At 46.7% G+C, this 27,227-nt stretch overlaps 2 protein-coding genes across 3 annotated transcripts in view; both read left to right on the top strand.

The window, feature by feature from the left end:
• LOC136405688 (aldo-keto reductase family 1 member C3-like) overlaps window positions 1-1,532 on the top strand; it is a 45,477-nt gene extending 43,945 nt beyond the window's left edge. For both annotated transcript variants that reach the window (XM_066385170.1, XM_066385169.1), the window contains one exon: window positions 1,281-1,532. In XM_066385170.1, the coding sequence (XP_066241267.1) occupies window positions 1,281-1,323 (43 nt within the window). In that variant the 3' untranslated portion in view covers window positions 1,324-1,532. The remainder of the gene's footprint in view (window positions 1-1,280) is intronic.
• Window positions 1-27,227, top strand: part of LOC136405685 (aldo-keto reductase family 1 member C15-like) — a 470,894-nt gene that overhangs the window by 275,163 nt on the left and 168,504 nt on the right. The window lies entirely within an intron of this gene.

Below are 27,227 nucleotides of genomic sequence, written 5' to 3'. Positions count from 1 at the left end.
TAATAAGCATCTCAACTTATCTCCCATAATGGTGTCTACAGGGCTTCCCCTCGACACACATGCCAGACATGCTCATGTTAATGTCAAGTCACTGACTGCTCTTTGCTTTCCTGCTTGTCTACTTCATCCTCACACATAGTAGCCAGAGCCAAATTCCTTACACAACCCACAAGAGTCAACAGGGTGCTCCCTCCCTACAACTCTGCCTCCATGTCCTACTGGTTCTCCTCCCTGGCTCTCCAGCACAGCTCCTCTGGCCCCTTGGCTGCTTTCCACATATACCTTGCCTGTCTCAGGCCCTTTGCACTGGCTGTTCTGTTAGAATGCTCCTCCTCCAGGTAGGTATCTAGATGTTCACTACTCCACCTCCTTATGTCTTAACTCAGATGTCACTTCTGTAAAACCTTCTCGTTCACTTTATCTGACAATGCACCCCTACCCGGCATTTCCTTTCCCTCTTCCCTGACTTCTCTCCTGGTAAGTATCCTTAATTCATACACCATATAGGTCACTAACTGACTTGGTTATTTTTTGTTGACCACAGACTGTTAGATTTCTAGGGTAGGATTTTATACAAAGCTACTCTTTCCCTGATCAATCTTTAAATATTGATTGAATGAACAATATAAGAAAATGACAGAAAGGGTAAGAGGAAGGGAACGTAGAGGAGCATATTGTAATCCTTCACAATATTGATAAGTTTATTCAACACTTATTCAGTGATTTAGTATTTTCCATCTCAAAATAATCATGTATATAAAGTGAGGTCACTTCCTTTCCTAAATTGGAAGTTCTCTGTTGAAGTGACTTAGTTTATAATCATTGTATCCACTTCTAAGTGCTGGGAAGAAATTGCTCAACAATGATATTTTTATCACCTTCCTCATCATTGCCTTGTAATATTTGTTAACTTTATGTAAGAATCCCGATGGGCACTAAAAAAGGATGGCAGAATTCATTTCTGCCCTTTGGGATTTTAAAGCTGCAACACCAATTGTTTTATATCCTTAAGTTGTAGAGTAACATAACTGCAAAAATAGAATATATTTGTTATTTTTTGTGTAGGTGCTCAAGTGAAAGTTAAGTATATTTATTTTTTTCAATGTGTTCATTACAGTGTAATTCAATAGCACATGGTTATTATAAAACTAGTTGCATTTGTTCATCTCCAAAAAAGATTAATTTTATACTTAAGCCAGTCAAAACAAACAAATAAGCAAGCAATCCTCTCTTTACACAGCCCTGAAAGAGTTGACTTAAGCTCTTCTTTTATCTTGCAGTTATGCTGGATACCCAGATGATCCAATTTCTGATGACTATTAAAATTGGTGGCTGCTTAAGTGTTTTTTTCTTTGGTTTTCTTTTTTTGTTTTTGGTTGATAATTAGCAAACATGTCAAGAATGAGAGAGTTTCTGTTTATTCCATATACCTTTCCTTAATCAGTCACAATATGACTAGAATGCCTGGATCAGGAAATAAAAGTCTCTAAGCCTAGTCTTTCCCCCCAAATAAATAATGATACAGTTCAAACCACCTGCTGCCTCTTTGGCTTGTTTGCTTCTTTCCCTGCATCACCGAGATGAAAATTCTGACCTCCCAGGAAGTGATCATGGGGAACATGTGCTCTCAAGAAAGGCTAACCATTGACTGCACTTTCAAATTTTCAAAGTCTACTTTATCACGTGGCAGTAGTTCTTGTTTTATTTTCTCTTTTGTTCTATGAATTCACCTCATCCTAAAAATTTATCAGACTTTTAATCTCTAAAATACAAAACAGCTGAAACATCCAAATTTCAATTAAGGATTACTCATAAAACCAAGAACAAGGAAGGTATCAAACTGTTTCCCCCCCAGCTTCCTCCATAATCTGCTTCACTGTCTTTACCAATTGTCCATATTGTCTGTCCACAACCAACCACACCTCCTGACTTTGCTTAGGCTGCTTTCTTCCTTGCTGTGTGGGGAAAAGGCTGCAGGTAGGTTTGCTCTCTTGTTTTCTGGCTGCATTCACTTTGCACAATTAGCGATGTAAGCACTTGTTAGAAAGCCACTTTTGTGTGCACAGCCTATATAAGGTTACGGTACTTACCCCAGTGGTGACTTTCCCCCTGTTCACTTGTCTGCCCTAAGGAGAAGCAGTTTTCCTGTTTGTTCACTTGCCTGCTGCCATGATAATCCAATAAATGGGAATGGCCCAATGCCTTTCAGCTCCACAGCTGTTCTGTGGGCGGCCTGAAACCAGTGTGAACCTCCCTGGCCTTGACCTTCTGCAGTACACTGTGTATGCCTCTAATTTTTTTACGTATCCTTGCCTTTCCCATTCCAGTGAAAGGAGAAAGTTTTCAGTGGGACAGTGTCGACTGAGATGAGCACCCCCTCCACCCTTACGTCATTAGTGTTAGGCTCAAGAACTACGTCCCTTACCAAAAAACTCTACTAAGCCAGGTTAAACTTTATCTGGCAACAGGGAAGTTCCTGTAGCTATCCATCTGAGCAAACCTGGCTGATATCTCACATCTTCTCCCCAAGGCTCCAACTTGAGCACATCCCCTCACTCCACCTTAAAATTTCATGCCAAAAGTAGTCACTTGACTAAGCCTTACTCGATAACCCTATAAAAGCTTAAATCTCAGACATCAGAGTGGACGTGACAGGGCCTAAGCCCTTCTGTTCACAGATGCATAAGTTCATTATAAAACGCATCAGGCCTGGTGCATCCCTCTTTTGGCGAACTAAGAATTAGAAACACAAACCAGCCATCTGACACGTTCCTCCTTGAAGGGGACAAGTGTATACTTTCTCTTGTGGAGCCTGTGTCCACAGGCCCTGGAGTGAGAAAGAACTTCCACAGAAGTCAGGTTAGGCAGAGAGAAGCAGGCCTCAGGGGAGAAGGGCTTGTGAGATAGAAGTTGCACAGAGCTCTCAAATACCATATGAACAGGGAAGTATGCGGGATGGAGAATGTCTGCATGAACCTGGCAAAACTTCCTAAGCTTTATAATTCTATAGTGTTTGTTTCTGCTACCTGTTATTTCTATTCTCACAATGGCCCACCAGTGTTTAAAACTAAAAACAAAAACCCTTAACCTGCAGACAATAGTTAGCACTCAATGAGCTTGAGTTAGTTGGTCTCTGTCGCCACCTAGTGGCATCTTTGGTTAACAGCTCTGATGCAGGCTCCGGAATGAAGGATAAATGCAAAAATAGTTCATACATTCATCATTCAGGATCCCATGTTTGAGTATTTGCTCATAGGCTAAAATTTATTTGTAATACAAAATTTAACACTGTCCGGATTTTCCTGCTCATTCTCAAACTTGCAGAGAGCAACAATAATTGGGGCCACCTGGGCTGGTTTCTATGAAGGGGAAAGAGGGCACTGTTGTGCCTTCTTCCAACTCTCACTGCATACTCGTGTCCCTTACACGGTCTAAATAGAGCCAAGGGATTCTCATCTGTATGACTCTTTTTGGTGATTTTGCTATTTAAAATGGCCCTCGTAGAAGAGTTATTTAAAAATTTGTAAAAGTCCTGGCAGTTGGTTCAGTGGTAGTGCAATGGCCAGGCATGTGGAAGTCTCAGATTCTATTCCCACCCAGGGCACACAGGAGAACTGCTCATCTGCTTCTCCACCCTTCCCCCTCTCCTTTCTCTCTGTATCTCTCTTCCCCTCCTGTAGCCACTGGCTCCATGGCCTCTGCCTCAGGCAGTGGAATGGCTTTGGTTACAAAGGAACAGCAGCCCAGATGTACAGAGCGTCGCCCCCTAGTGACCATGCCAGGTGCATCTCGGTCAGGTCCATGCGGGAGTATGTTTCTCTGCCTCCAGGCTTCTAACTTCAGAAAAATATAATTTTTTTTTTTTGTAAAAACCTTTCCATGAAATATAAAGTGATTATAAAAAGGTAGCTATTGGAACAACGGTAATGAGCCAGGTCCATGTGAAGACCATCTGGTGTTTTTCAACTGCCAGTCTACAGACCAGTCCACCAAAAAATTTCATGCCTGTCCGTGAAAGAGACAACCACCCTGCTCTTATGAGGTTTATAGATCCAATGATCTTATTCAAATTCACTTATGCTCAGGATGATGTCTTAGCCATCCCTGAAATAATTCTACTTTCACCAGTCCCCAAGGGTAAAAAGGCTGAAAACCAGTACTATTAGACCACCCCTCTGACTGTGGTAGGAAGTGTGGTCTTCACCTCGCCATGCTCAGCACACCCAAGCCATGTGGGTGGGAGAGCCTTGACTCCAGCCCGGGATCCTCGCTGGCTGTTGGCTTCAGGAGCAGACACAGAAAAGCATTTCATTCTGCTGCTCCTGTTAACAGCCTGGGGGGTTCGGGAGCCCCCACATGTCACCTCCCTGGCAGGGCACCAAAGCTTGAGTATGAAGCAAGTGTGCACTGAGTTGAGAGCACCAAAGGTAGCAGGAAGGACAGCCTCATGAACGAAGGCAGATGGGAGGACCTGGTGAGGAACAGGAGGATGACAGGTCAGGACTATGCCAGGCCGGCCTCCACACCCCTTCTCCACTGGGTGATGAAGCCCAGCGCTGGGCCAGAGAGTGACAGCCAGGAGTGACTAACCCCTGTGGACAGGAACACCGTCCTTGAGGCAGGCCATGGAAATGACCCGAGGGCAGTTCACATCCTTGGAGATGTGTGTGTGAGCTGCAGTGTTTAGCTCGGCAGGAGGTGCTGGGAGCCCACAGCAGCTCCCAGGGGACTGGGCCGGCTGGGCTGAGTGGGAGGTGACTTGCAGGGAGGCAGGAACCACACGTTGTCCTGAACAAACCTGCGTGCACACCCAGCCTGTTTTCCTCAGAGGACAGGACGCTGGTCCTTGTCTTGGACTGAACGCAGATTGCAAAATGGAGAATGAGCACTCGCATCTCTGATTTGATGTTTTCATAGGTATAATCTGATTTCCTGGAAGACTTTCTTTAACAATATCATTTTAAAATTAAAATTTAGATTTTAAGAAAAAATGCCTCTGTGTTGAGCTAAGACAGCTCACCACTTTCACCCAGCCTGTTTCCAGGTGTGAAGGTAAGCGATTCTCCAGAAATCACTGGGGGTCTGCACCCAGTGGGGAGCAGAGAGGCTGGCGGGGCCTCACTGCTGAGGCTGAGCTGTGGCTGCAGAGCTTCTTCACGCTGGTCTCTCAGTACTTGTGAGAATCCCACCACACTGTGCCTGTGGGATTTGTACGCCTGTGTGGGTGTCTGCGGGGCGAGCATGTGCTCGGGACACCTGCTCTCCAGTCACAGACCACACTGATTTAGAAGAAGTCCGGCGGAGCTCGCCTCTGTCCCTCCCATCTGTGGCCAGGCCGTGCCCAGTGCTGGGCAGTGAGCTCTTTAGAGTCCTGGATCTGTCTGGGCCGCGTGGGAGGAGGGGTGGGACACAGCTCAGTACCCTATGTTGAAAGGATAGTCCCTTGATTTTCAGTTCTGGAAACCAAAGAACAAGTCAAAAACAGGAACAAAAAGGGATTACTATGTAAAAAAACACACAATTAAAATGACATAATTACATATTTTTATACTCCCTAATATATGAAATTCATCTTTGGGTTCACTCACTGGCCCATTCTCAAACAGGAATGAATTCTGAGATTTCATTAACCTAGAGTGTATATGACAAATACCATCCAGGAACCAACCAGTCAATCCGAGTATTGCTTCCTCCATTTTGAAAGCACTGAGGGGGCTGTACTCGCACGAGAATGTGGTCAGTCAGCAGTTCCTGTCCAGGCAGAGGAGATCATTCATGTCTTTTCTATTAATTCAAAACCAAACACTGGAAACCAGAAGAAAATATTCAAGGGAACTAAGTCCAGTGAACACTTAAGCAGCACATGCTACCAGCAGAGCACTGGGCTGGTTGTGTGGGGACACAGAGATGTAAAGGAAACACTTCATGTGACACCTGGCCTGCTCCCTGACCCTCAGCCTCAGTTCCCAGACCCATGGAGATGTGGCCATCTGCTTGGCATTGGCTAAGCAGGTGCCCTGAGAAAGATGAGGTGTGTGCTGTGTTGGTCCCATAGGAGTGAGGACAATACAGAATTGTCACTGGGTGTAGCAAAGTATTTTTCCTACTGTTCAAAAACACAAACTAACAAACAAAAACCCAAACTCAAAAGAACTTACACATTTATTCTACACATCCCAGCAGTTATTGCCTCAGGACCGTTAACTCTAACAATAGCTGTAATAAATTGTAATTTAAGAGTACTCACTTTCTGTTTCTTCTAAGACATTCTAATCAGTCCTGTTACTTGGTCTCTAACATGCCCAAGGACTGTAAGCCGTTCCTACAATCACAGATCTTCAAACGGGAAAGTCAACCCTAACCCGCTGCTGAGGACCGGGCAGGAAGGTGCAGGGCATGAGTTCATCTTTGTCCGGGAGGGAACAGGCCGTAGCCAGAATCTACCCACAGGGTCGTCCACGTGACGCCTAGTCAGCAGTTCTGCCTGGAGTAGGAGCTGTGCTTGGACGGTTGGCATTGAAGGGAGAAGCTGGCAGCCTGGAAGCATCCCTCCTGTTAGAGTGGGCAGTCCCAGGGGCAGCGTTAATGAGTGGTGCTGGGCGCAAAGCAGGAGTCTGGGTGGCAGGTGGCCCCTATGGCTCCCTGGCCCCTCATTATGTCTCCTCCCCCAGTTTATTCCTGTCTGCAGCCCCCAGGTAGGTGAGGCCTGTGCTTCTCCCGCCCCTCTGCTGTATCAGAGCCGCACAGGCTGGGCCTGTTTGTCGCGGTGTGTAGCTGTCTGGCACACACATGACCCCAAACCTACTGCCGTCAGAGAAGGAAAACACCTTCTTGGAAATCCTCAAGAATCTGTGTTAAGGTGACAGATTTGGGGATGATGATCACATTCTTCTGGATCTGAAACCGGATCAAATCCTACAGGGAAAATGTCTCCTGAGACAAAGGCGAACATGTGGAGTCAGAGACCAGCTGCTTCCCGGACAGTTCGTGTTTCATTGTGCAGTAAAGCTCACAGTCAGGGGCAGCAGGCACTACCACCACAGACGTTCCCTTCCAGAATCTTCAGGAACCAAATGCACTTCTGCACTGTCCCTCCAGCATGTCTGAAGGACAGCAGCTGGCGAAAGGAGATCAGAGGACCTGCTGATACCTTAACGAGAATTTATAAATGTGTCCAGTTCCCCAAACTGTAGGACATTAGAGCCAGCAGGAGAATAACAAACTCCTTTTGTGGTCCACTGAGCTTGGGTGCTGAGAGAGATGGTCTGGGAGCCCAAGGGGCCTGAGTTTATGGGACCATGGTGGCCTCAAGTGGCTGGTGAACACTGGATAGTTCAAGTCAGTCACCAGCTGGAACACACTGAGTTCTCCCCTCCCCCTGCCCACCCAGTGGCTCCAGGAGCGAGCAGAGAGATGCCTCCCAGCCCAGCGGGTGCCACACCAACCTGACCTGGGATTTCTGGTGCTTTCGTGCGATGGTCTGGATCACAGGATTATCCATTAGGTCCTCGCCCTCGCTGGAGAAAATAAATAGCACAGGGGACATGAGAACAAATATATGCACTTCCTTCTTTAAAAAAACCAAAATTTTCTCCAAAGTGGAAACTCTAGATTTACTTTTGTCTGGTCATATTACTTGCTCAGTGTGGGAAATCTAAATGTACAGAAAAGTTTATCACAAATCCATCATCTAGAAATAAGCATTGCTGACATTTCAGAGCAGACGGCTGGCACATGGATTTCACTTGTATTTGGTGTTTGTGTGGAGACCCAGGTAGCAACATCAGAGTCTAAGGCAAGGGCTCCTGGCCATGGTGTGCCCCCTGGACTTCTGACCTCTTCTTGTGGAACCTAGAGTAGTGCCTACTGCACCATCATCACCATGAATAGACAATTGTTTGTTGTAATCTCAGGAAAGTTCACCTCAAAGCCCAAGAGAACGTTGTACCTGGGGACATTTATGGAGAGCTTTAGGCAGAGACTGTGAAGACTGGCTGTGGGTCTGTCCCTCAACATCTGTCCAGCAGTGGCCAGGCCCAAAGCACTTTGGGGAGCCATTTTTCCCCCAGCAAATATTTACTAAGGAGTTAAAGTGTTTCAAACTCTGGAATAGAAGCAGTTCTCAGTGTCTATGAAGGGACCAAACAGAGCCCACTCCACATGGGCTGGGTCCAGGCCACCAGCCTCCCCCTCCTTTTGCACGGCTCCCCCACCACTCTCTCACTGGGCTCTTCCACCCCACGCTCAGCTGTGAGTATGACCCAGCCTTCAGGAACGCTCTCACTGCTATCAAGTTCACATACATGTGCCCATTTCACATGAGAAACACACAGGCAATAACAGTCAAATAATTTCAGCCTTTCCTAGGTCACTAATATGTCCCAGGTACTGAGCTACAGGCTGGGCCGAGAGTCATGATTTAGATGCAATCCCCACAACTCAGATAGCTCTGACAAGTAAGAGAGACTAAAAAGAAAACAATGACAAAAGAGTGACAAGGGCTATGGAGGAAACATGAAGAAGGGGAAGTTAGGAGGTCTTCCTGGAGGAGGTGATGCAGAACTGAGCCTTATATTAGAAACTGGAATTAGCCAGATTAAGAAAAAATAATAAGCCTGACCAGGTAGTGGTGCAGGACTGGGACTCTGAGGACCCAGGTATGAAACTCCGAGTCTGCCAGCTTGAGTGTGGGGTCACTGCCTTGAGCATGGTATTATAGATATGACCCCATGGTTTCTGGTTTGATTGAGCCCAAGGTTGCTGGCTTGAGTAATGGGTCACTTGCTCTGCTGTAGCCCCTCGGTCAAGGCACATATAAGAAAGCAATCAATGAACAACTAAGAAGACTAAGGAGCTGTAATGAAGAATGATGCTTCTCATCTTTCTTCCTTCCTGTTTTTCTGTCCCTATATGTCCCTCTCTGTGTGTCTCTCTCTGTCTCTGTCTCAAAAAGAAAAGAAGATAAGAATATTTCTAGGTAAAGAAAATGGTGTTTGTAAAGGCACAGAGACTAGAAAGCAGGAGCCCTAAGTAGTTTCAAGGTTGGCACTAAGCCTGTTGGCAGGAAAAAATGAGGCAAAAATAGGCAGAGGCCAGACCAAGAATTGAAGGATTTGTAGACAGAAGAGGAACATAGTCATAATCAGATAGCTATCTTCAACTGCTGTGTGGACAGTGGCTGAAAACCAAAGAAACCTGTGAGAAGTTAATAGCCTGCTATAATCTCTGGAGATAATTCATATTTAATGAAGACAAGGACAGTTAGAACAGAGATCAAGAGACAGGACAGGCCCTGGCCAGTTGGCTCAGCAGGAGAGTATTGGCCTGGCGAGTGGAAGTCCTGGTTTCGATTCCTGGCCAGGGCACACAGAAGAAGCACCCATCTGCTTCTCCACCCTTCCCCCTCTCCTTTCTCTCTATCTCTCTCTTCCCCTCCCAAAGCCAAGGCTCCATGGGATCAAAGTTGGCTTGGGCGCTGAGGATGGCTCCATGGCCTCTCCCTCAGGTACTAGAATGTCTTTGGTTGCAGCAGAGCAAAGGTCCAGATGGGCAGAACATCGCACCCTGGTAGGCATGCTGGGTGGATACGGGTCGTGCGCATGTGGTTGTCTGTCTGCTGCCCCTCGCTTCTCACTTCGAAAAGAAAAAAAAAAGAGACAGGACAGACTCCAAGTTTTCTGGCAGAATAATCAATGCATCTTGCTGACAGTTTGGATTTGAGGATCAGAGAGGGAAGGCAATTCTGACCCTGGTTGCAGAGTGGGTGGTGGCTCATGTGCTAATGGGGGAGCACAATATACAGTCCAGGTTCTGGGGAGATGATTGCATAGGGAATCTGTGACCCATTCTGAGAGAGAGGTCTGGCAGAGCACTGGAGGCTGTGCTTCCTGCTGGTTTTGTTCCTTAAAAGTCACTGCCTTCTCGAAGCAGCCACTGAAGTGACTCTCCTCTGCTTTCAGCTACAGCTCCTCCCCAGCCCATGGAGACAAGGGGAGCTGACAGTTCCACTAGTGGGGTGCCTGTGGTCTCCACACCTGGCCCACGCCTTCCTCAAACCTTCTGATAACTGTGCAAATGATACTGGAACATACATCCATATCTGACCACAAAACCCTACCTGGAACGCCTGAGGGGCTGGTAAGCAGTCAAGGACACACCTCTGGACTGGCAGAAGCTGATCAGATTTTTCTGAGTGAGGTATTCATTCTACAAAGAGAATCACAGCTGACCAAAGAACTTGCAGACCAGTGAGACACTGGAAAAGAGCTCCTACATCAATGTCCTGGCTCCATCACTGACGAGCTACGTGACCACATCCAGGCTTAAGTGTCCACGCCTATGAAATAAAAGGCTGGGTTGAGGGGTTGCCCACTGTCCTCAGTCTTTTTTTTTTTTTTTTTTTGTATTTTTCTGAAGCTGGAAATGGGGAGAGACAGTCAGACAGACTCCCGCATGTGCCCGACCGGGATCCACCTGGCACCCCCACCAGGGGCGATGCTTTGCCCATCCTGGGTGTCGCTATGTTGCGACCAGAGCCACTCTAGCGCCTGAGGCAGAGGCCACAGAGCCATCCTCAGCGCCCGGGTCATCTTTGCTCCAATGGAGCCTTAGCTGCAGGAGGGGAAGAGAGAGACAGAGAGGAAGGAGAGGGGGCGGGGTGGAGAAGCAGATGGGCGCTTCTCCTGTGTGCCCTGGCCAGGAATCGAACCCGGGACTTCTGCACGCCAGGCCGACGCTCTACCACTGAGCCAACCGGCCAGGGCCTGTCCTCATTCTTGAGGAACACCTAAGCCATCTGAACGCTCAAGAATCCCTGTTCAGTGAGGTCCTCCCTGAGCACTTGAGGTAATTAATAATGTGCAGCCTGCTACCTCCTCCTCGCCTGTACCTTCCTCTGTAGCATGGGACATTAGTCGACATCTTGTGTATTGTCATTCTTTGAAATTGTCTATATGTTGCCATTAGACAGGGACCTGGGTCAGATTTTGTATTGTTCAAACAGTCCCTGACCTCCAGGGTAAGCCAGGCATGTAGTGGGTGCTTAGTGAGCATTCAGTGAATAAAGGGAGCTGGGAGTTACATGTGACAAATACGTGCTACAGAGACTCTGGGGGACAGGTTATGAAACTCGAGAACAGATTCCTGTCTCCTCCACACTCTCTAAGTTCTCATGTCCCCAGGTCATAAGTGAACTTAAATTAAATGCTAGTTTAGAGTGAATTCAGAGGTGTGGACAGTGCCCTCATATCCAGAAGGTTCTCAGGACCCACAGGCTGATCTGCCAGAAACCCAGAAAGTAGAGCTTCTGGCTCTCTTAAAGCCTGTTTCAGGGTACATTCCTGGGGGTTCCCAACCTTATTTATAAAAAGGACCCTGAAGTCCCTCCTCATCCCACAGACTAGGCTACAGCCTTCCATGATTTAAAAGTGACTCCCAACAGGCCTGGCCAGATGGGTCAGTGGATAAAATGTCATCCCAGCATGGTGACGTTGCAGATTTGTTCTCCAATGAGGGCACATACAAGAGGCAATCAATGAGTGTACAATTAAGTGGAACAACTGAGTGGAACAAAGGATTGATGTTTCTCTCTCTCTCTCCCCTTGCCCCTTCCTTCCTCTCTCTCAAATCAGTGGAAAGCTCAACAAAAATCCACATAGAAACCAAGCAGTTTTGCACAGAGTGTTTGTATGTGTGAAGTTTTAAAGAATGGGAGCCCACTGAGTGTGCAAGTTGGGGCACTGGCCACTCTTCATGGGTGGTGACTGGAAGAGCTTCCAGGAAGCGGAGGACATTCTGGCTCCTGCTCTGGGCACTGAAGAGTTGAGTGTGTTCACTTGCGGGAACTCACTGAGCTGTGCCCTTTAGGATATGTGCACTTTTCTGTATGTATGTTGTATCTCGATCCTAAAACTTTATGTATAAAAAACCAATAGAATGTGACGTTCTAGTTTCAGTATCTCTACTGGAAACTACCTTTCTGTCACCGAAGACGGGCAGTCATACCAGAGAATCTCACACGGAAACAAGAATGGGCAATCACACACGAAGTTCGGAGAGTCAAAGCCATACATCGCTGAGTAAAGAAAGCTAGACACAGAAGAGCATGCCAAGTGTCACATTATTTATACAAAGTCCAATAGCTGATCTGCGCTGTTAGAAATTGGAACAGTGACAGGGAGCGCGGACCAGAGAGCAGCAGGGTGGGGCTCCTGGGGTGCCGGCCATGTTGTTTCTCCCTTGGGCACTGGCCCAGAGCTAGGTCCAGTTATAAGAATGTATAAAGTTCTATCCTTATGTGTGAAATTTTTTGTTTGCACATAACACATTAATAAAAACTTTAAGTAAAATAAACACCCCTTCTACATACATACACAGCCAGTCTAGTAAACACTCTTTCCTCACGGCTATTTCTCAGCTTGCAAGTCTCGGCAGAGTCTGTGAACCACTCAGTTGTCTATCACTTTCAGGCTGCAATGCAACTGCTTGGGCTGGAGAGAGCGGAGAGGGTGCCGGGTGAGTCCACAGGAAGCCGGCACCACCTATGACCATCACTAACAAGGGATGAGGGCCTGTTGGACCCTCTGTCACTTCTGAACATACCTGGCAAATAGCCCCATGGCTACATGTGGAAAACTATGCTTATGCCCTGCTGTCCAAGGACACCACCTCACCAGATGAGCCTTTTAAAAAGGTCACACTGATTCTAGCCAGATGGCTCAGTGTACAGACGATCAATCCAGCTTGTCTGAGCTTGCGGGTTCGACCCCTGTCAGGGCACATATGAGAAGCAATCATTGGAACAACTACAACTAAGTGAAACAACAAGTTGAAGCCTCTCTCTTCCCCTCTCAAAGGAATGGATATATTTTAAAAAGAATGAAAGAAAGAAGGAAAGAAAAAGAGAGAGAGAGAGAGAGAGAGAGAGAGAGAAAGAAAGAAAGAAAGAAAGAAAGAAAGAAAGAAAGAAAGAAAGAAAGAAAGAAAGAAAAAAGAAAGAAAAAAGAAAGAAAGAAAGTTCTCGCCTTTGACCCATCATTTGCTTACCTGCTCCATAGTCATGACTTCTGACAGCCGCTGGAGAAAATTCCTCCTTCATGTCCCACCCCACTTTGTTTCCAGGGGGGCCATGTGGAGGTAACAGCCAAAAAGCTGGCTTCATCCTTTGAAGTCACTTAGCCATACACAGCTCACCTGGTTATTCACTGGCTTGAACCTCAAGTTGGGTTTACGCAAAAGTCTCTCCAGCTGCTGGACACCCCAAAGGCTTTCACCAACCCTGTAGTCACCTTGTCCTCCATGGCTTAAAGGGAACAAGAATTATTTTTGGCACTTGGGTTCTGACTACTCCATTGGTAATTCATGGTCCACACTCCTTCACACATTATCCTAAAACTGGTCCTAACATTTTAAGATATTATACTTGATGCATTATAATCATTTCTGCACTTGAGGTCTATTCCAGTTCCATCATGTAGTAGTTGCGAAATGTTGGGCACATTATATGACCTCACTAAGCATAAATGTTTTCATCTGCCAGCTGGGAATAATCTTCTCTGTCACAGCATTAAAGATTACATCAAATAATGAACACAGAGCATTTAACATTCGGCCCATGTACCTATTACTCTGAACATCTGTCGATATGATGTTGGCAGGGATTTGCATGCTGACTGGATCTGGTGGTAGTCTTTCTACCAAAATTATCATCTTCTTCAGCACAATAATGCACTATCATTCTAATCCACCATTATTTTCCTTGTGAAGGAACTTGAGGGCAAAAGCACCATAGCTCTGTGCTGTTTGCTGACCAGCAAGCCAGACTGCCCCTCAGGGTCCCAAAAAGCATGGCCTGGTACCAGGATAAGTGGTCAGCATGAGTCCTAGTGGCCATGGGGCTGGTGGCCAGAGTTGGTGAGCAGGGCAACCATCATCCAGACTTCACTCCTGCTACAAGGACAACCCTGAGCTTTACCCATGTCATTTAGGAAAAGCAGCACCTGTGACAGAAGGGTTGGGGACCTCAGACACTGTTCCTGACTGTGTCTCAGTTCATCTCTGTTTCATCAGTTCTCCTGTTTAAAGAAAACTTGGCCCAGGTGATCCTCACTGACTGTGCTCCCCACCTCTGCCCAGATGACCTCCAGCACTCCCACGCCTGCACCTGTCCATCTCATGTCAATGACTCCAGAGTATTTTCTCCGGAAACTCAACAAATTACAATGCGAACTTGCTTTCGTCTCATGCCTCACTCTCAACCTCATGTAGATTGGCAAGATTACAGGTGCCCAGGCTGGGCTGGAAGCCAGGTTCAGCAGGAACCTCTTGTCTTCCTGTCACACCATCAATTCACAGCCACAGCGCTCATGCTGTCACTTCCCCTGACCTCCCCTGCTTGACACTGCACTCACCTCAACACTTCTCGTCGGACACTGGCAGCAAGCTGGAAACGTGGTCCCTTCCTCCATGCCTCTCCCAGACCCACCCCAACTTCACCATCTGCCAAAGATTTCATTCTTAAAAGCTTAAAGTCTTAAAGGAACTATAAAATACTAGAAATGGTTATGGAAAATGGACTTTTAATTTTCTATTTTATACTTTTCTGTGGTTTCTATAATAACCATGTGATATTTTGTAATAAAAAAACAAACATTAAGAATAAAGTGAGATCTGGATTATTTATCCCTAAAATACCTGTTTCAGAGAGGTAAGCAAAAGTATCGGGGGTGTCTGAGTCCCAGAGCCAGGTGTCCCTTCCCAGTGCATGCTCACACCTTTGTTTGGAGGAGACAACCTGGTGTCTTTTAACATGAGAAGTTTAGGATCTTATGGCTTCTCGATCAGAGGCCCAACAGTAGGATGAAGATGCTGCTGTTGAGCTCAGCTTACCTCCCACGTGTCTAGGAAAGTGGTGTCACTTGGTATCACCATGCCCTTGTGGTCCAAAGGCAGGTCTTCTTCCCCGGGCTGTAAGAACCAGAAGAAAGGAGCTTACTGGAGGCTGGTGGTCACCCTGACAAGGAGACAGGATGGAAGGAGAATCAAGACATGGGGAATGAAGTCTGGGTCTGAGCACAGCCCTCACACACAGCTGTGTGGCTTCCATTCTCCAGGCCCCACTTTACCTTCTCAAGACCAAAGGATTGATGCGCTGCATGGCCAGCAAAGTCCCCACCGTCCTGGAAGTTGACTGCCCACCACTCACATGTCAGGACAGGAGGACATGAAAAGCTTGCCAATTGTCAGGACAGAGCTTAGCTTTCAGGTAAAGAAGAGGAAAAGGGGTCTGCTTTCTCATCTAAGAGCTAGTTGACTTCCTCTCAGGCCACTATGAGGCTGTTCTCAGCTCTTAGAATGCTCAACATGGTGAGAATATAATGAAACCAGAATACAAAGTTCAGAGGAGATGCGGGGTGGAGAAAGAGCTCCACAGGGAGCAAAGGGGTCCCCTAAGACACCTGTAGGAACAGATCCCCACCATACACAGCTGTGTCGCCTCTAGCTGGGTGGATGGTATATGATACATGTTTATTCAATGATACCTATGCAATAGTGGGGAGAATGTCTAAAATTACAACCTGATTCAGACTAATTTTTCATGATAAAGCAGCTCTCTGTCCTACTTCAAAGCCACCTCCCATGTTGACATTTCTCTTGCCTTCTGCACAAGCGCAATCCAGCCTTGTTGTTGGCATCTGCTCAGCACCGGGACAGCCCATTGCAGGAAACTGCTAGAAGGTGAGGGCCAGGCCCAGTAATGCAGGTCGGACCTGAGCATCAACTTCTGGGCGCCAATAACCCTACAAATCTTCCTATGCCTCACTTGCACCATCTGTGCAATGGGAGCATTAACAATACCCACCTCACAGAACAGTTGTGAGGGTTAAATGAATAATATCTGTGAAGCACCTGGAACAGTGCCTGACCCAGTATTAAAATAATACTAACAGCTGACAATAAGTGTGACACAGCTATTGTCCTTATGTTCAGTCCTATTCTCTGGGGCATTGATTTCACAGACACAAATCATATCCAATATAATTCTCTCTCATGTCACTGTCTGGGAATCATCAGTGCTCCAGTAATGTGACTGAGGTGCAGATGCTACATCCTTTATTGAAATCAAACACAAAGGCTGAAAGTAAAACTGTACCAGGAATGAAGTGGATTTTTTCTTTTAATCTAAGAAGAAAGCCAACAGCTCAGAACACGCTGTGAGCTCCTCAACAAGGTGCACACATGGAACACGCCTGTGCAGCTGTCACCCACTCCAGTGTAGGGAGAGCATCCTTTCAAGATGCCACCTGTGTGACTGGCCCATGGTCAGGCAGGCAGTCATCATAGTCCGGGGCAGGCACACAGTGACATCCTGGCCAAGACCAACGTGAGACTGAGGCTGGGAAAGTGACTGAGCAGGGTGTAAACGGGGAAAGCTGTGAGATGGAATCAAGTGAGAACAACAGCAAATAGAGAACCCTGGGGCCTGCTGCAGGTGAATCAGCAGATGTGTCCCATATCACAAAGAGGCCATCACTGCCCAAAGAGGACATAACCTACATGAAGAGACAGGGCCAAGAAATCCCTGACCTGGCAAGTTGGAAGCATTCCAGTCCAAACCTCGCCTGAGCTGAGGCCTGGAGATCACAACGTGAGCGCGTGGCTGACACAGCCCTGGAACCCATGTGCTCTGAGGATGGCTGTCTGTTTCCACCACCCACTGGGGCAGGACCAGGAAGGAAGGCTGCCAGTTGGGGATCTCACCAGGCCTGGGCAGTACATTCAAACCCATGGGCCAGTGTATGAGGTAGAGGTCCAAGTACTCCAACTTCAAGGCCTTCAGGGTCTTGGAGCAGGCTGTTCTCACCAAGGACTTCTTATGATAGGTTCACCAGATACAAGGGAGAGAAGTGCTGACAACCGGCCACAGAGTCAGCATGGAGACATCTGCCTCTGGGTTTCACAAATCCAATATCTGGAAGATGAACATCCAAGACCAGGTGGCTATAAATACAGCGGGGCAGTGACACTACCCTTTGATGGTCCAGGACTCCCACAAGGAGGGGTCTCCAAAGACATTATTTCTAGATAACTGCAATTAACAACAGTATGAAGCATCATGGGGACACCCTTCATTTTTAGAAAGCCCATGATCTAAAAATTCTTTCAAACACAGGAACCTCCCAGGGAGGTACAGGCTACTAGCTGGGCTGGCAGATGCTGTAGGTGTGCTCGCATTTGCCCGCGGCATTCGGACAGCTGTCCCCGGGTGTTCCAGCGGGTGTCCCCTCCAAATCAGGGCAAGCTGCTTTAAGAAACAGTGCCACCCCTCCCCCACCACGGTATGCCTCACTTACCAAGTGTCCAGGCCCAGAACAGGTATCTTCTCCATGCTTTGGAGCAGGTGTCCCCAAAGTACAGCCCGCGGGCCGCATGCGGCCCCCTGAGGCCATTTATCTGTCCCCGCTGCACTTCTGGAAGGGGCACCACCATCTCATTAGCCAAAAGCAGGCCCATAGTTCCCATTGAAATACTGGTCAGTTCATTGATTTAAATTTACTTGTTCTTTATTTTAAATAAAATATTATATTTGTTTTTGTTTTTTTTTTTTTTGTTTTGTTTTTTTACTTTAAAATAAGATATGTGCAGTGTACATAGGGATTCGTTCATAGGTTTTTTTATAGTCTGGCCCTCCAACAGTCTGAGGGACAGTGAACTGGCCCCCTGTGTAAAAAGTTTGGGGACTCCTGCTTTGAAGGCTCTTCTGTGGCTTTGACAAGACTCAGAAGCCACCGAGGCAGACTCTGGATTGGCCAGTAGCTCCGAGGCGGCGGTTTATCTGGTAGGGCCAGAGGACCAGTGGGCATTCTCACATCTCCTAGGAAAGTGGGCTGTTGGGAAGCAGGGTGTGCAAGCTTTAGGCTTTGAGGTCTCAGCGGGTCCCGTCTCCTAGCAACGCGTAGCATCAAAAGTGTACCACACCAGGAAGGGAGTGAAGCCAGGCAGATGGGCTGAGATGCAGAGGGTCCCAGGGTCTGCAGGGCCACCCCCAGGGCAGTCTGGACAGGACAGGGTCTGGGATGCTGTGTCCACCGCTCTGGGACCCCCACTCTATAAGGAAGGGCCTCTAGGGTAAAGAGGGGAGGCCTCATTCTTCCCCCGCAACTGAGTGTACTGGGGGCGGGGACCCCGAGAGTCCCACTGGTTCGTAGGAGTGTATTTTGTGCTTTGTTTTCCATGGATGACCTGTTGCGCTGAGTCCAGTAAATGCTGTCTATCTCCTGAAGTCCTTGGGGCTGGGGGCGGTCTGGGGGCAGGTGCTGGGCATTGGACCGCTCTCCCGGGACCAGGGGTCGGACCACCCTTGCTGGGGCCTCAGTTCTTCAGATGAAACTGGGCGGAGTCATTGTCCTCGCTGGGGAGAGGATGCTTCCAGGGGAACTGGGCACCTCAGGACAATAGACAGAAACTGGGGAACAGAGAGAGTACCAGGCCCCTCTTATGCCCCCTGGAGCTCACAGGTCCTGCTCCTTTGCCCCCTGGGGCCTGGTTGCCCCACTACCTAGATGACTGCAAATAATGTTTAGTTTTCCTGTTTCCTGCTGCAGTGCTGGGAATGACCACCAAGGCAGGGGCTGTGCCCGTTGTGCTAGATTGAGCAACTGGAGCAGGAAAGGGGTCAGTCATTCTGGTGGAGCCCCTGCCTCTGACCCAACTTGTACCTATTATTATAATTGTTATTATTATTATTAGCTCAATCTCCATGATGATGTGGTTCTCTCAGAAGCGGGAGAGGGCTGTGAAATCCTCTCATTGATTCATTTAGCTACTGTGAAAAAGCAAAATTACTTTTTATTTATGGGAATATCAAAAAATTCATGCTTGAGATGACGTCAGAGTAATGGTAGGGTAGGAAGCGATACCGATAAATCTCCCCCAAAACTCAACAAGATCTTCAACCAGAAACAAAAAAACCTATACTTGGAGCCTCCAGATGCTTCGCAATACACCCAAAAGTATGGTCGAGTGAAAAATTGGCTAAATATATAACCAAACCCCGAAGGAAATAGGGAGTAAGAAATGCTCTGCCTTCCTCACTAACCTAAACAGGGCGGCTTTCTCTGGTAACTGTGAATATAGAAACTGAGGCAGGCAAAGGGGATGAATAGATCCAGGCCGCGGGACAAACGGCCGAACCAGGCTGTGGCACAGAGATCCAAGCCGAGGAAAAACTGATCCTGTGGCAACCCGGGCAATACAAGCTAACACTCGTGCCAAACCCAAACAAAGAAAGACAAGCGGGGCGGCCATTTTACCCGGTCTCCTGGTCAGCGTGCGCGCAGTTAGTGGGCGAGAGATTTCTTCCTAGGCCCCGAGAGTGGGTGCCCGTGTTGCCCCACAGAGAGGCAGGGTCAGAGGCCTTTCTGTGGGCTGAGGGCAGAGTCTCTGGGCAGCCCCAGTGCCCTGGGAAAGCCACGCATGGAAGGGAGTGAGAACTAATTCCAACGGTGGAGATTTTCTGTGCTGGAGGGGGTTTCACTCAGAGGGAAACGCGGCCGGCCTCATATCCTGGTTTGTGCGTGCAGATAGTGAATGAGAGATTCCTTCGAGTGCCTCGGCAGTGCGCGCCTGTGTTATCGCACAGAGGGGCAGAGTCAGGGGCCTTTGTGTGGGCCAAAGCGGAATCTCGGGCCGCCCCAGCACCTTGCAAAAGCCGCGCACGGGGACGGAGCGAGACTCAATTCCAACGCTGCAACTTTTCCCTGCGGTTGGGGGTTTCACTCAGAGCGTGAGACTGCTGGCCGGATATCCTGGTCTGCGCATGCATCCAGTGAGTGAGAGTTTCCTCCAAGCGCCCCGGAAGTGGGCGCCCGCCTGTGTTACCGAACAGAGCGGCAGACAGAGCCAGAGGTCTTTGAATGGCCGGAAAGCCCGCCTGATTATGCTAGCAGCTCTGACTGACTGAGCCTTACCCAGAGCCCTGTGCTGAGTGGAAATAGAGTGGGGAGTTGCCAGCTCTTTGAGCCTCTTACTATCCAGGCAGAGGCAGCAGTAACCCCATAGCTGGATTATCAGGCTACTAATTGAGGAAGGAAAGACTAGGAGAAAGGCTCCAGGAACACGGACTCTCTCACTGTTGGAGCCTATAAATGCTAATGAGCCTCGACTGCCAACGAGACTAAAGCACAATACATGACATTGCCATAGAGACTTTTTTGTTCTTTTTTTTTTCTTCTTTTTCTTTTTTTTTCTTTTTTATTGCCCCTTTATTACGGTCACAGGATACAAAATTAACATACAGAAGTCAATAGCCTTACTATATGCCAACAATGAAACAACTGAGAAGGAACTCAAAAGAATAATTCCCTTCACGATTGCAAAAAATAAAATACTTAGGAATAAACATAACAAAGAATGTAAAGGACTTATATAATGAAAACTATAAACCATTGTTAAGGGAAATCGAAAAAGATATAATGAGATGAAAGAATATACCTTGTTCTTGGCTAGGAAGAATAAATATAATCAAGATGGCTATATTACCCAAAGCAATATACAAATTTAATGCAATTCCCATCAAACTTCCAATGACGTTTTTTAAAGAAATAGAGCAAAAAATCATCAGATTTATATGGAACTATAAAAAACCCTGAATAGCCAAAGCAATCCTAAAGAAAAAGAATGAAGCTGGGGGCATTACAATACCTGACTTCAAACTATATTATAGGGCCACGACAATCAAAACAGCATGGTATTGGCAGAAAAATAGACAATCAGACCAATGGAGCAGAATAGAAAGTCCAGAAATAAAACCACATAAATATAGTCAAATAATTTTTGATAAAGGGGCCAACAACACACAATGGAGAAAAGAAAGCCTCTTCAATAAATGGTGCTGGGAAAACTGGAAAGCCACATGCAAAAGAATGAAACTGGACTATAGTCTGTACCTCTGTACTGAATTTAACTCAAAATGGATCAAAGATCTAAACATAAAACCTGAAACAATTAAGTACATAGAAGAAGACATAGGTACTCAACTCATGGACCTGGGTTTTAAAGAGCATTTTATGAATTTGACTCCACAGGCAAGAGAAGTGAAGGCAAAAATTAATGAATGGGACTACATCAGACTAAGAAGTTTTTGCTTAGCAAAAGAAACTGATAACAAAATAAACAGAAAGCCAACTAAATGGGAAATGAAATTTTCAAACAACAGCTCAGATAAGGGCCTAATATCCAAAATATACAAAGAACTCATAAAACTCAACAACAAACAAACAAACAATCCAATAAAAAAATGGGAAGAGGATATGAATAGACACTTCTCCCAGGAAGAAATACAAATGGCCAACAGATATATGAAAAGATGCTCATCTTCTTTAGCTATTAGAGAAATGCAAATCAAAATGGCAATGAGATATCACCTCACACCTGTTCGATTAGCTGTTATTAGCAAGACATGTAATAGCAAATGTTGGAGAGGCTGTGGAGAAAAAGGAACCCTCATACACTGTTGGTGAGAATGTAAAGTAGTACAACCATTATGGAAGAAAATATGGTGGTTCCTCAAAAAACTGAAAATAGAACTACCTTATGACCCAGCAATCCCTCTACTGGGTATATATCCCAAAAACTCAGAAACATTGATACGTAAAGACACATGCAACCCCATGTTTATTGCAGCATTGTTCACAGTGACCAGGACATGGAAACAACCAAAAATCCCATCAATAGATGACTGGATAAAGAAGATGTGGCACATATACACTATGGAATACTTCTCAGCCATAAGAAATGATGACATCGGAACATTTACAGCAAAATGGTGGGATTTTGATAACATTATATGAAGTGAAATAAGTAAATCAGAAAAAAATAGGAACTGTATTATTCCATACGTAGGTGGGACATAATAGTGAAACTATGAGACATTGATAAGAATGTGGTGGTTACGGGGGGGAGGGGGGAAAGGGAGAGGGAAAGGGGGGGAGGGGCACAAAGAAAACAAGATAGAAGGTGACAGAGGACAATCTGACTTTGGGTGGTGGGTATGCAACATAATTGAACGACAAGATAACCTGGACTTGTTATCTTTGAATATATGTATCCTGATTTATTGATGTCACCCAATTAAAAAAATAAAATTATTAAAAAAAAAAAGTCTTGATATACTGCTTTTGTTTCACGTTATGGCCACAAGTATTTTTGTATTTGCTACTGTTTATACTGTTTGATTTGTCCCTGTTTTGTCTTACTCCAGTGTGAAAATAAGCTGTTTCTGAACCTGAATGAGACTTGCAGGATGGGAACTGTGAAGGCAGGTTTGCTGGAGAAGCTGGTAGAGTACCTGGTGTCTGCCCTCCAGAGCAGACTACTGTGTCCCAGTCTCCCTGTCTATCCATTGAAACTTCTCCAGCACCTACCGGTCACAGACCTGCTGCGGAAAAGATGGGTGCTTCTCTTCACAGCACACCTCCTAGCTGTGTGTTGTGGTAATGTCACTTCACCTCTCTGAGCCTCAGTTTGCCCATGTGAAAACCAGGGTGCTATGAAGACCAAGCTCAGAAGGTTATTGTCAGGACTAAATGGAATAAGCCATGGAGAGTGCTGACTCTGTGCTTGGCTCTGTGGAAAGGGCTGCTGAGGGCTGTGGGTTTTTGTTTTTTTTTTAATAATTTTATTTTTTTAATGGGGCGACATCAATAAATCAGGATACATATATTCAAAGATAACAAGTCCAGGTTATCTTGTCGCTCAATTATGTTGCATACCCATCACCCAAAGTCAGATTGTCCTCTGTCACCTTCTATCTAGTTTTCTTTGTGCCCCTCCCCCTCCCCCTTTCCCTCTCCTACTTATTTCACTTCGTATCATGTTATCAAGATCCCACCATTTTGCTGTAAATGATCCGATGTCATCATTTCTTATGGGTGAGTAGTATTCCATAGTGTATATGTGCCACATCTTCTTTATCCAGCCATCTATTGAAGGGCTTTATTTATGATTTTCTCTTCCCTATGAAGAAGCTCTCTGCCTCCAGCCTCAGTTATTCTGTGGCCTTAGGAAAAGCTGTTTCCCATTTGTAAAGGAGGTTCCACATTTTATCTGGGAAGTCCCTTGTCCTGGGTGTAGCCAGAGCAGGGACCCTTGGGGGCTTGTTGAGATACCTGAGAAGATTCAATCTGTCTAAAATATATACAGTCAGTGTCTACTGCATTCGGGTCCTGTACTAGACCCTTCATATAGTTTAATGAATGGAGCAGACTAAAATTTCTACCTTCCCAGCATCATGCCAGCTTGCACATCGGCCACATCCACTAGACATCATACTAGGTAGAGGACACAGGACATTGGATGTGACAGTTTCCTGGCCTCCTCTAGATACGGCTTCCTCTGCCCTCATTGTCAGAAGGACGACAGATGCCAGGAACAACTAAAGGAGTGAGTGGGCTCTGAGTCAAGAGAGAGGCTTCTGTCGGGGGTATTTGGGGCTGAGACCAGTGGGGGTTAGCATCTGCAGGATGTGGACGTTATCATCCTAAAGCAGTTTATGGCTTACAGGCAGCTCAGCCCTCCTGGCCCAGACCTGGAGCACAGTGCCAACCTTGTTTTGACCCAGCTGGAGGACTAACAGCCTTCTGAGGCAGAGCCCTAGGCAGTGGTGGTGGGTGCATGTGAGCTTATGGGGAGGGGTCAGTGCTGGAGCCACTCAAGGAGGAGCTGCCAGAGGTTGGTGTAGGGACAGGATGAGACTGCCCTCAGACCACTCAGTAGGTGGACTCAGGCTAGAAAAACATCCTTCTCTAGAGAGCTCTGGGATATGGTCTGTCTCTGCAGAGGCCCACGGGAAGGTAGGCGTTTAGGTGACCTCTCCTCCTCCTGCAGTTCCAGTGTGGTTTCCACAGTGGCACTCGCTCCAGCACCAGCTCCTGTACCATCCAAGAGCTAGACCCAGCTGTGTAAATAGAGGTTGCAAGCCTGTTTAGAGCTTGAGACATTTTCGTCATTAGATTTGATGCCACCTCCGGCAGCTGGTCCAGAGTCAGAGCCAAGTCCACACCGGTTCTAGCAGCAGCTCCAGAGCTAGAGTCCCGCTACAGAAGGAGCTTTAGCTCTGCCTTGTCTTAGTGCCAGCAGAGCAGGAGCTGCTCCTGGCTACTCCCTCTGCACCAGCTCCTGAGCTATACCCAGCGCCAGAGCTGGCCCCTTCTCCCTTCTGGTGGGAGCACTTAAATTTCTTTTCTCTTCATATTTAAAAAAAAAAATTAGAACATTTTATGTGTTAAAATTTAAATTCAATATAATGTAATCATTTGTATAATTTATCATTTTTAACTCTGCAATTCAGAGGCATAATAAACAGCCCTACTATCTAACTGCAGACTATTTTCATCTCCCTGAAAGGACAGCCCATACCCAGTGGTCACTCCCTTCCCTAAGCCCCCAGCAATAGCTAACCTGTTATGTCTGTTCCTTTACCTAGTCTGGATTACTCAGAAAATGGAATCATAATATGTGGCTTTTTATGTCTGCCCACATGTATTTAAAGAGACTAATTTTTGCTTTTTAAAAATAATTAAAATAGCACTTTTTTATTTAAAAGAGAAATCCCAGGTGAAAAAAGATTATATGTGAATCTGAAGCTTTTACAATAAATATATACAGAATCTTGGGGGTAAGCCGCTGTTCTAAGTGTCACTGAGAGCCAGAGCTATAAAGAAACAGGTCAAATGGCTCCTTTGTGGTCATCTGAAAATAAGGAAAAAGTCACAAGTGAAAAGACACATGGGAACCAGAACAACGTTCCTCAGAACCTGAGGCCAGAGGAAGGTTTAATATCCTGGTGGTACCAAAAACTCTCAAAACTCACTGTTTTAAAAAGGGACAAGAAAAAGACACTTGCAGTACAAACGAGAAGCAGTTCACATGACCAACTGGCGGTCTGCAGAAGATGCTGTCACCTCCCTGCTGAAGACACATTATGGGGACTGGATGTGTCACCACCAGTAGCAGCTTTAGTGTCTGTTGACAACCAGCCCTGGGGACAATGTGAGGAAGAAGCGGATCCACCAGATCCCTGGAGGGAAAGGACACTGGTCTCTGAGAGAATAGCTCACAAGACCCATAAGTTCCACAGATACATATCTTATCTCGCACTGCTGAGCCTAGGAGTGTATCCAAAATAAATCCTTGCACAATTTTTCCAAGCTACATTTATAAGATGACGCATTCCATTCCATTACTATTCACTGCAGGGCTATTGCCGTAGTCCTGGCCCCATCCAGGCCCCTGTCCCTCCCGCCCCATAACCTAGCTTCTCCACAGAGCAGCCAGGCGGCCATCCAGGACAGAAGAGAAATGGCCTGGCTGCCTGCCTGCCCTCTCCCTCTTGGCACAAACCCCTTCCTCTCAGCCAGGAAAGCATATCTAGGGCAGCTCCTAGGACAGCCTTGAACATGCTCCACCCAGGGAAGCTCTCAGTTAAAACAGCAGAAGTCACTTGAGCCTGTGTGAGCAGAGGGCCTTACAAAGCACAGGGGTGTTGGGAAGCTGTTGGAAAGGCAGAGCATTAGACTGGGGGTTTGGACATAGGAAAGTGCTGAGACTACCTCTAACACTCCCCTGGGGTGACTCTTTCCCACCCCCTCTGCCCATCCACAGTCCACATATGCAGCACATTCAGCGTGTGGTTGGGACACCAAGAGATTCAGTGACCTTGGAAAAGTATTACTATTCAATCCTCAGTTTCCTTTTTTTGTGAAATAGGGCAGCAGCCTCCCATGAAATTATGAACACAAGATCAGTCAGATTACACTTGGAATACCCTGCACGTATGAGATCTCATGTGACAAGGACCTTCCAAGGGGGCCTACTTAAAAAACGTGGCCTCAGTGGGAGGCACTTTATCAGGTCATGGGTGTACTGTGTACTGCTGAAGCTATACCTCATGTGTAACAAGAGTTGTCAAAGTGCTTGTTCCCTGTGCCCTGAGGATGGAATTCTGGAAAAAGCAAAGCAGCTATTTGCCCAAGGATATCTCAGCATGGGGTCTATGGTACAGAAGGAAGGATGTGATGGAGGCCCAAAATATGTCTTAAAAAATGACATGAATTATTGTAAGCTTAACCAGGTGGTGACTCCAATTGTTGTTGCTTTTTTTTTTTTTTTTTTTTTTTTTGTATTTTTCTGAAGTTGGAAATGGGGAGGCAGTCAGACAGACTCCCGCATGCGTCTGACTGGGATCCACCCAGCACGCCCACTAGCGGGGGATGCTCTGCCCATCTAGGGCCTTGTTCTGTTGCATCCAGAGCCACTCTAGCATCTGAGTCAGAGGCCACAGAGCTATCCTCAGTGCCTGGGCCAACTTTGCGCCAGTGGAGCCTTGGCTGCGGGAGGGGAAGAGAGAGACAGAGAGGAAGGAGAGGGGGAGGGGTGGAGAAGTAGATGGGCGCTTCTTTGGTGTGCCCTGGCCAGGAATCAAACACGGGACTCCTGCACACCAGGCCAATGCTGTACCACTGAGCCAACAGGCCAGCGCCCAATTGTTGCTTTTAAGATGTTTCATTGATTGAGCAAAATAATACTCTCCAAGTACTTGGCATACAGATTTTGATCAGGAAATCCTTTCTTCTCCATTACTGCCCGTAAAGACCTTTAGAGCAGTCTGCTTTCACTGGGCAGGGCCAGCAATACACATTCACTCTCCAACCTCAAGGGTGTATCAGTTCTCCAGCCCTGTCACACTTTAGTTCACAGGGACCTTGATTGTCTTTCCTTCCACAAGACATCACACTGGTGTACTGCATCAGTGACATGCTGATTGGACCCAATGACCAAGAAGTAGCAATTACTCTAGACTTAGTGGTAAGACATATGCATGTCGAGGGTGGGGAATAAGTCCAACAAAATTAAAAGGCCTCTACCTCAGTGATATGTCTATGGATCAGTGATCTAGGCCAAGTTGAGCTATTCCTTCCAAGGTAAAAGATAATTAGCTGCCCCTAGCCTCTCCTTCCACCAGAGAAGACACCTAGTGGGCTTTTTCGATTTTGTAGGCAACATATTTCTCATTTTGGTAAATTACTGAAGTTTTGGTAAAAAACTGCTATTGTTGAGCTGGGCTCAGAACAATAGAACGCTCTGCTATTGGTCCAGGCTGCTGTGCAGGCTGCTCTGCCCTGGGCCATGTGAGTCAGAAGACCCAATCATGCCTGATGGGTTGCTGTATG

The sequence above is a fragment of the Saccopteryx leptura genome, chromosome 5 (genome assembly GCF_036850995.1).
Source record: "Saccopteryx leptura isolate mSacLep1 chromosome 5, mSacLep1_pri_phased_curated, whole genome shotgun sequence".
Lineage (NCBI taxonomy): Eukaryota > Metazoa > Chordata > Mammalia > Chiroptera > Emballonuridae > Saccopteryx > Saccopteryx leptura.
Note: the sequence above shows the minus strand (reverse complement) of the source record. Positions and strands in the feature narration are given on the sequence as shown.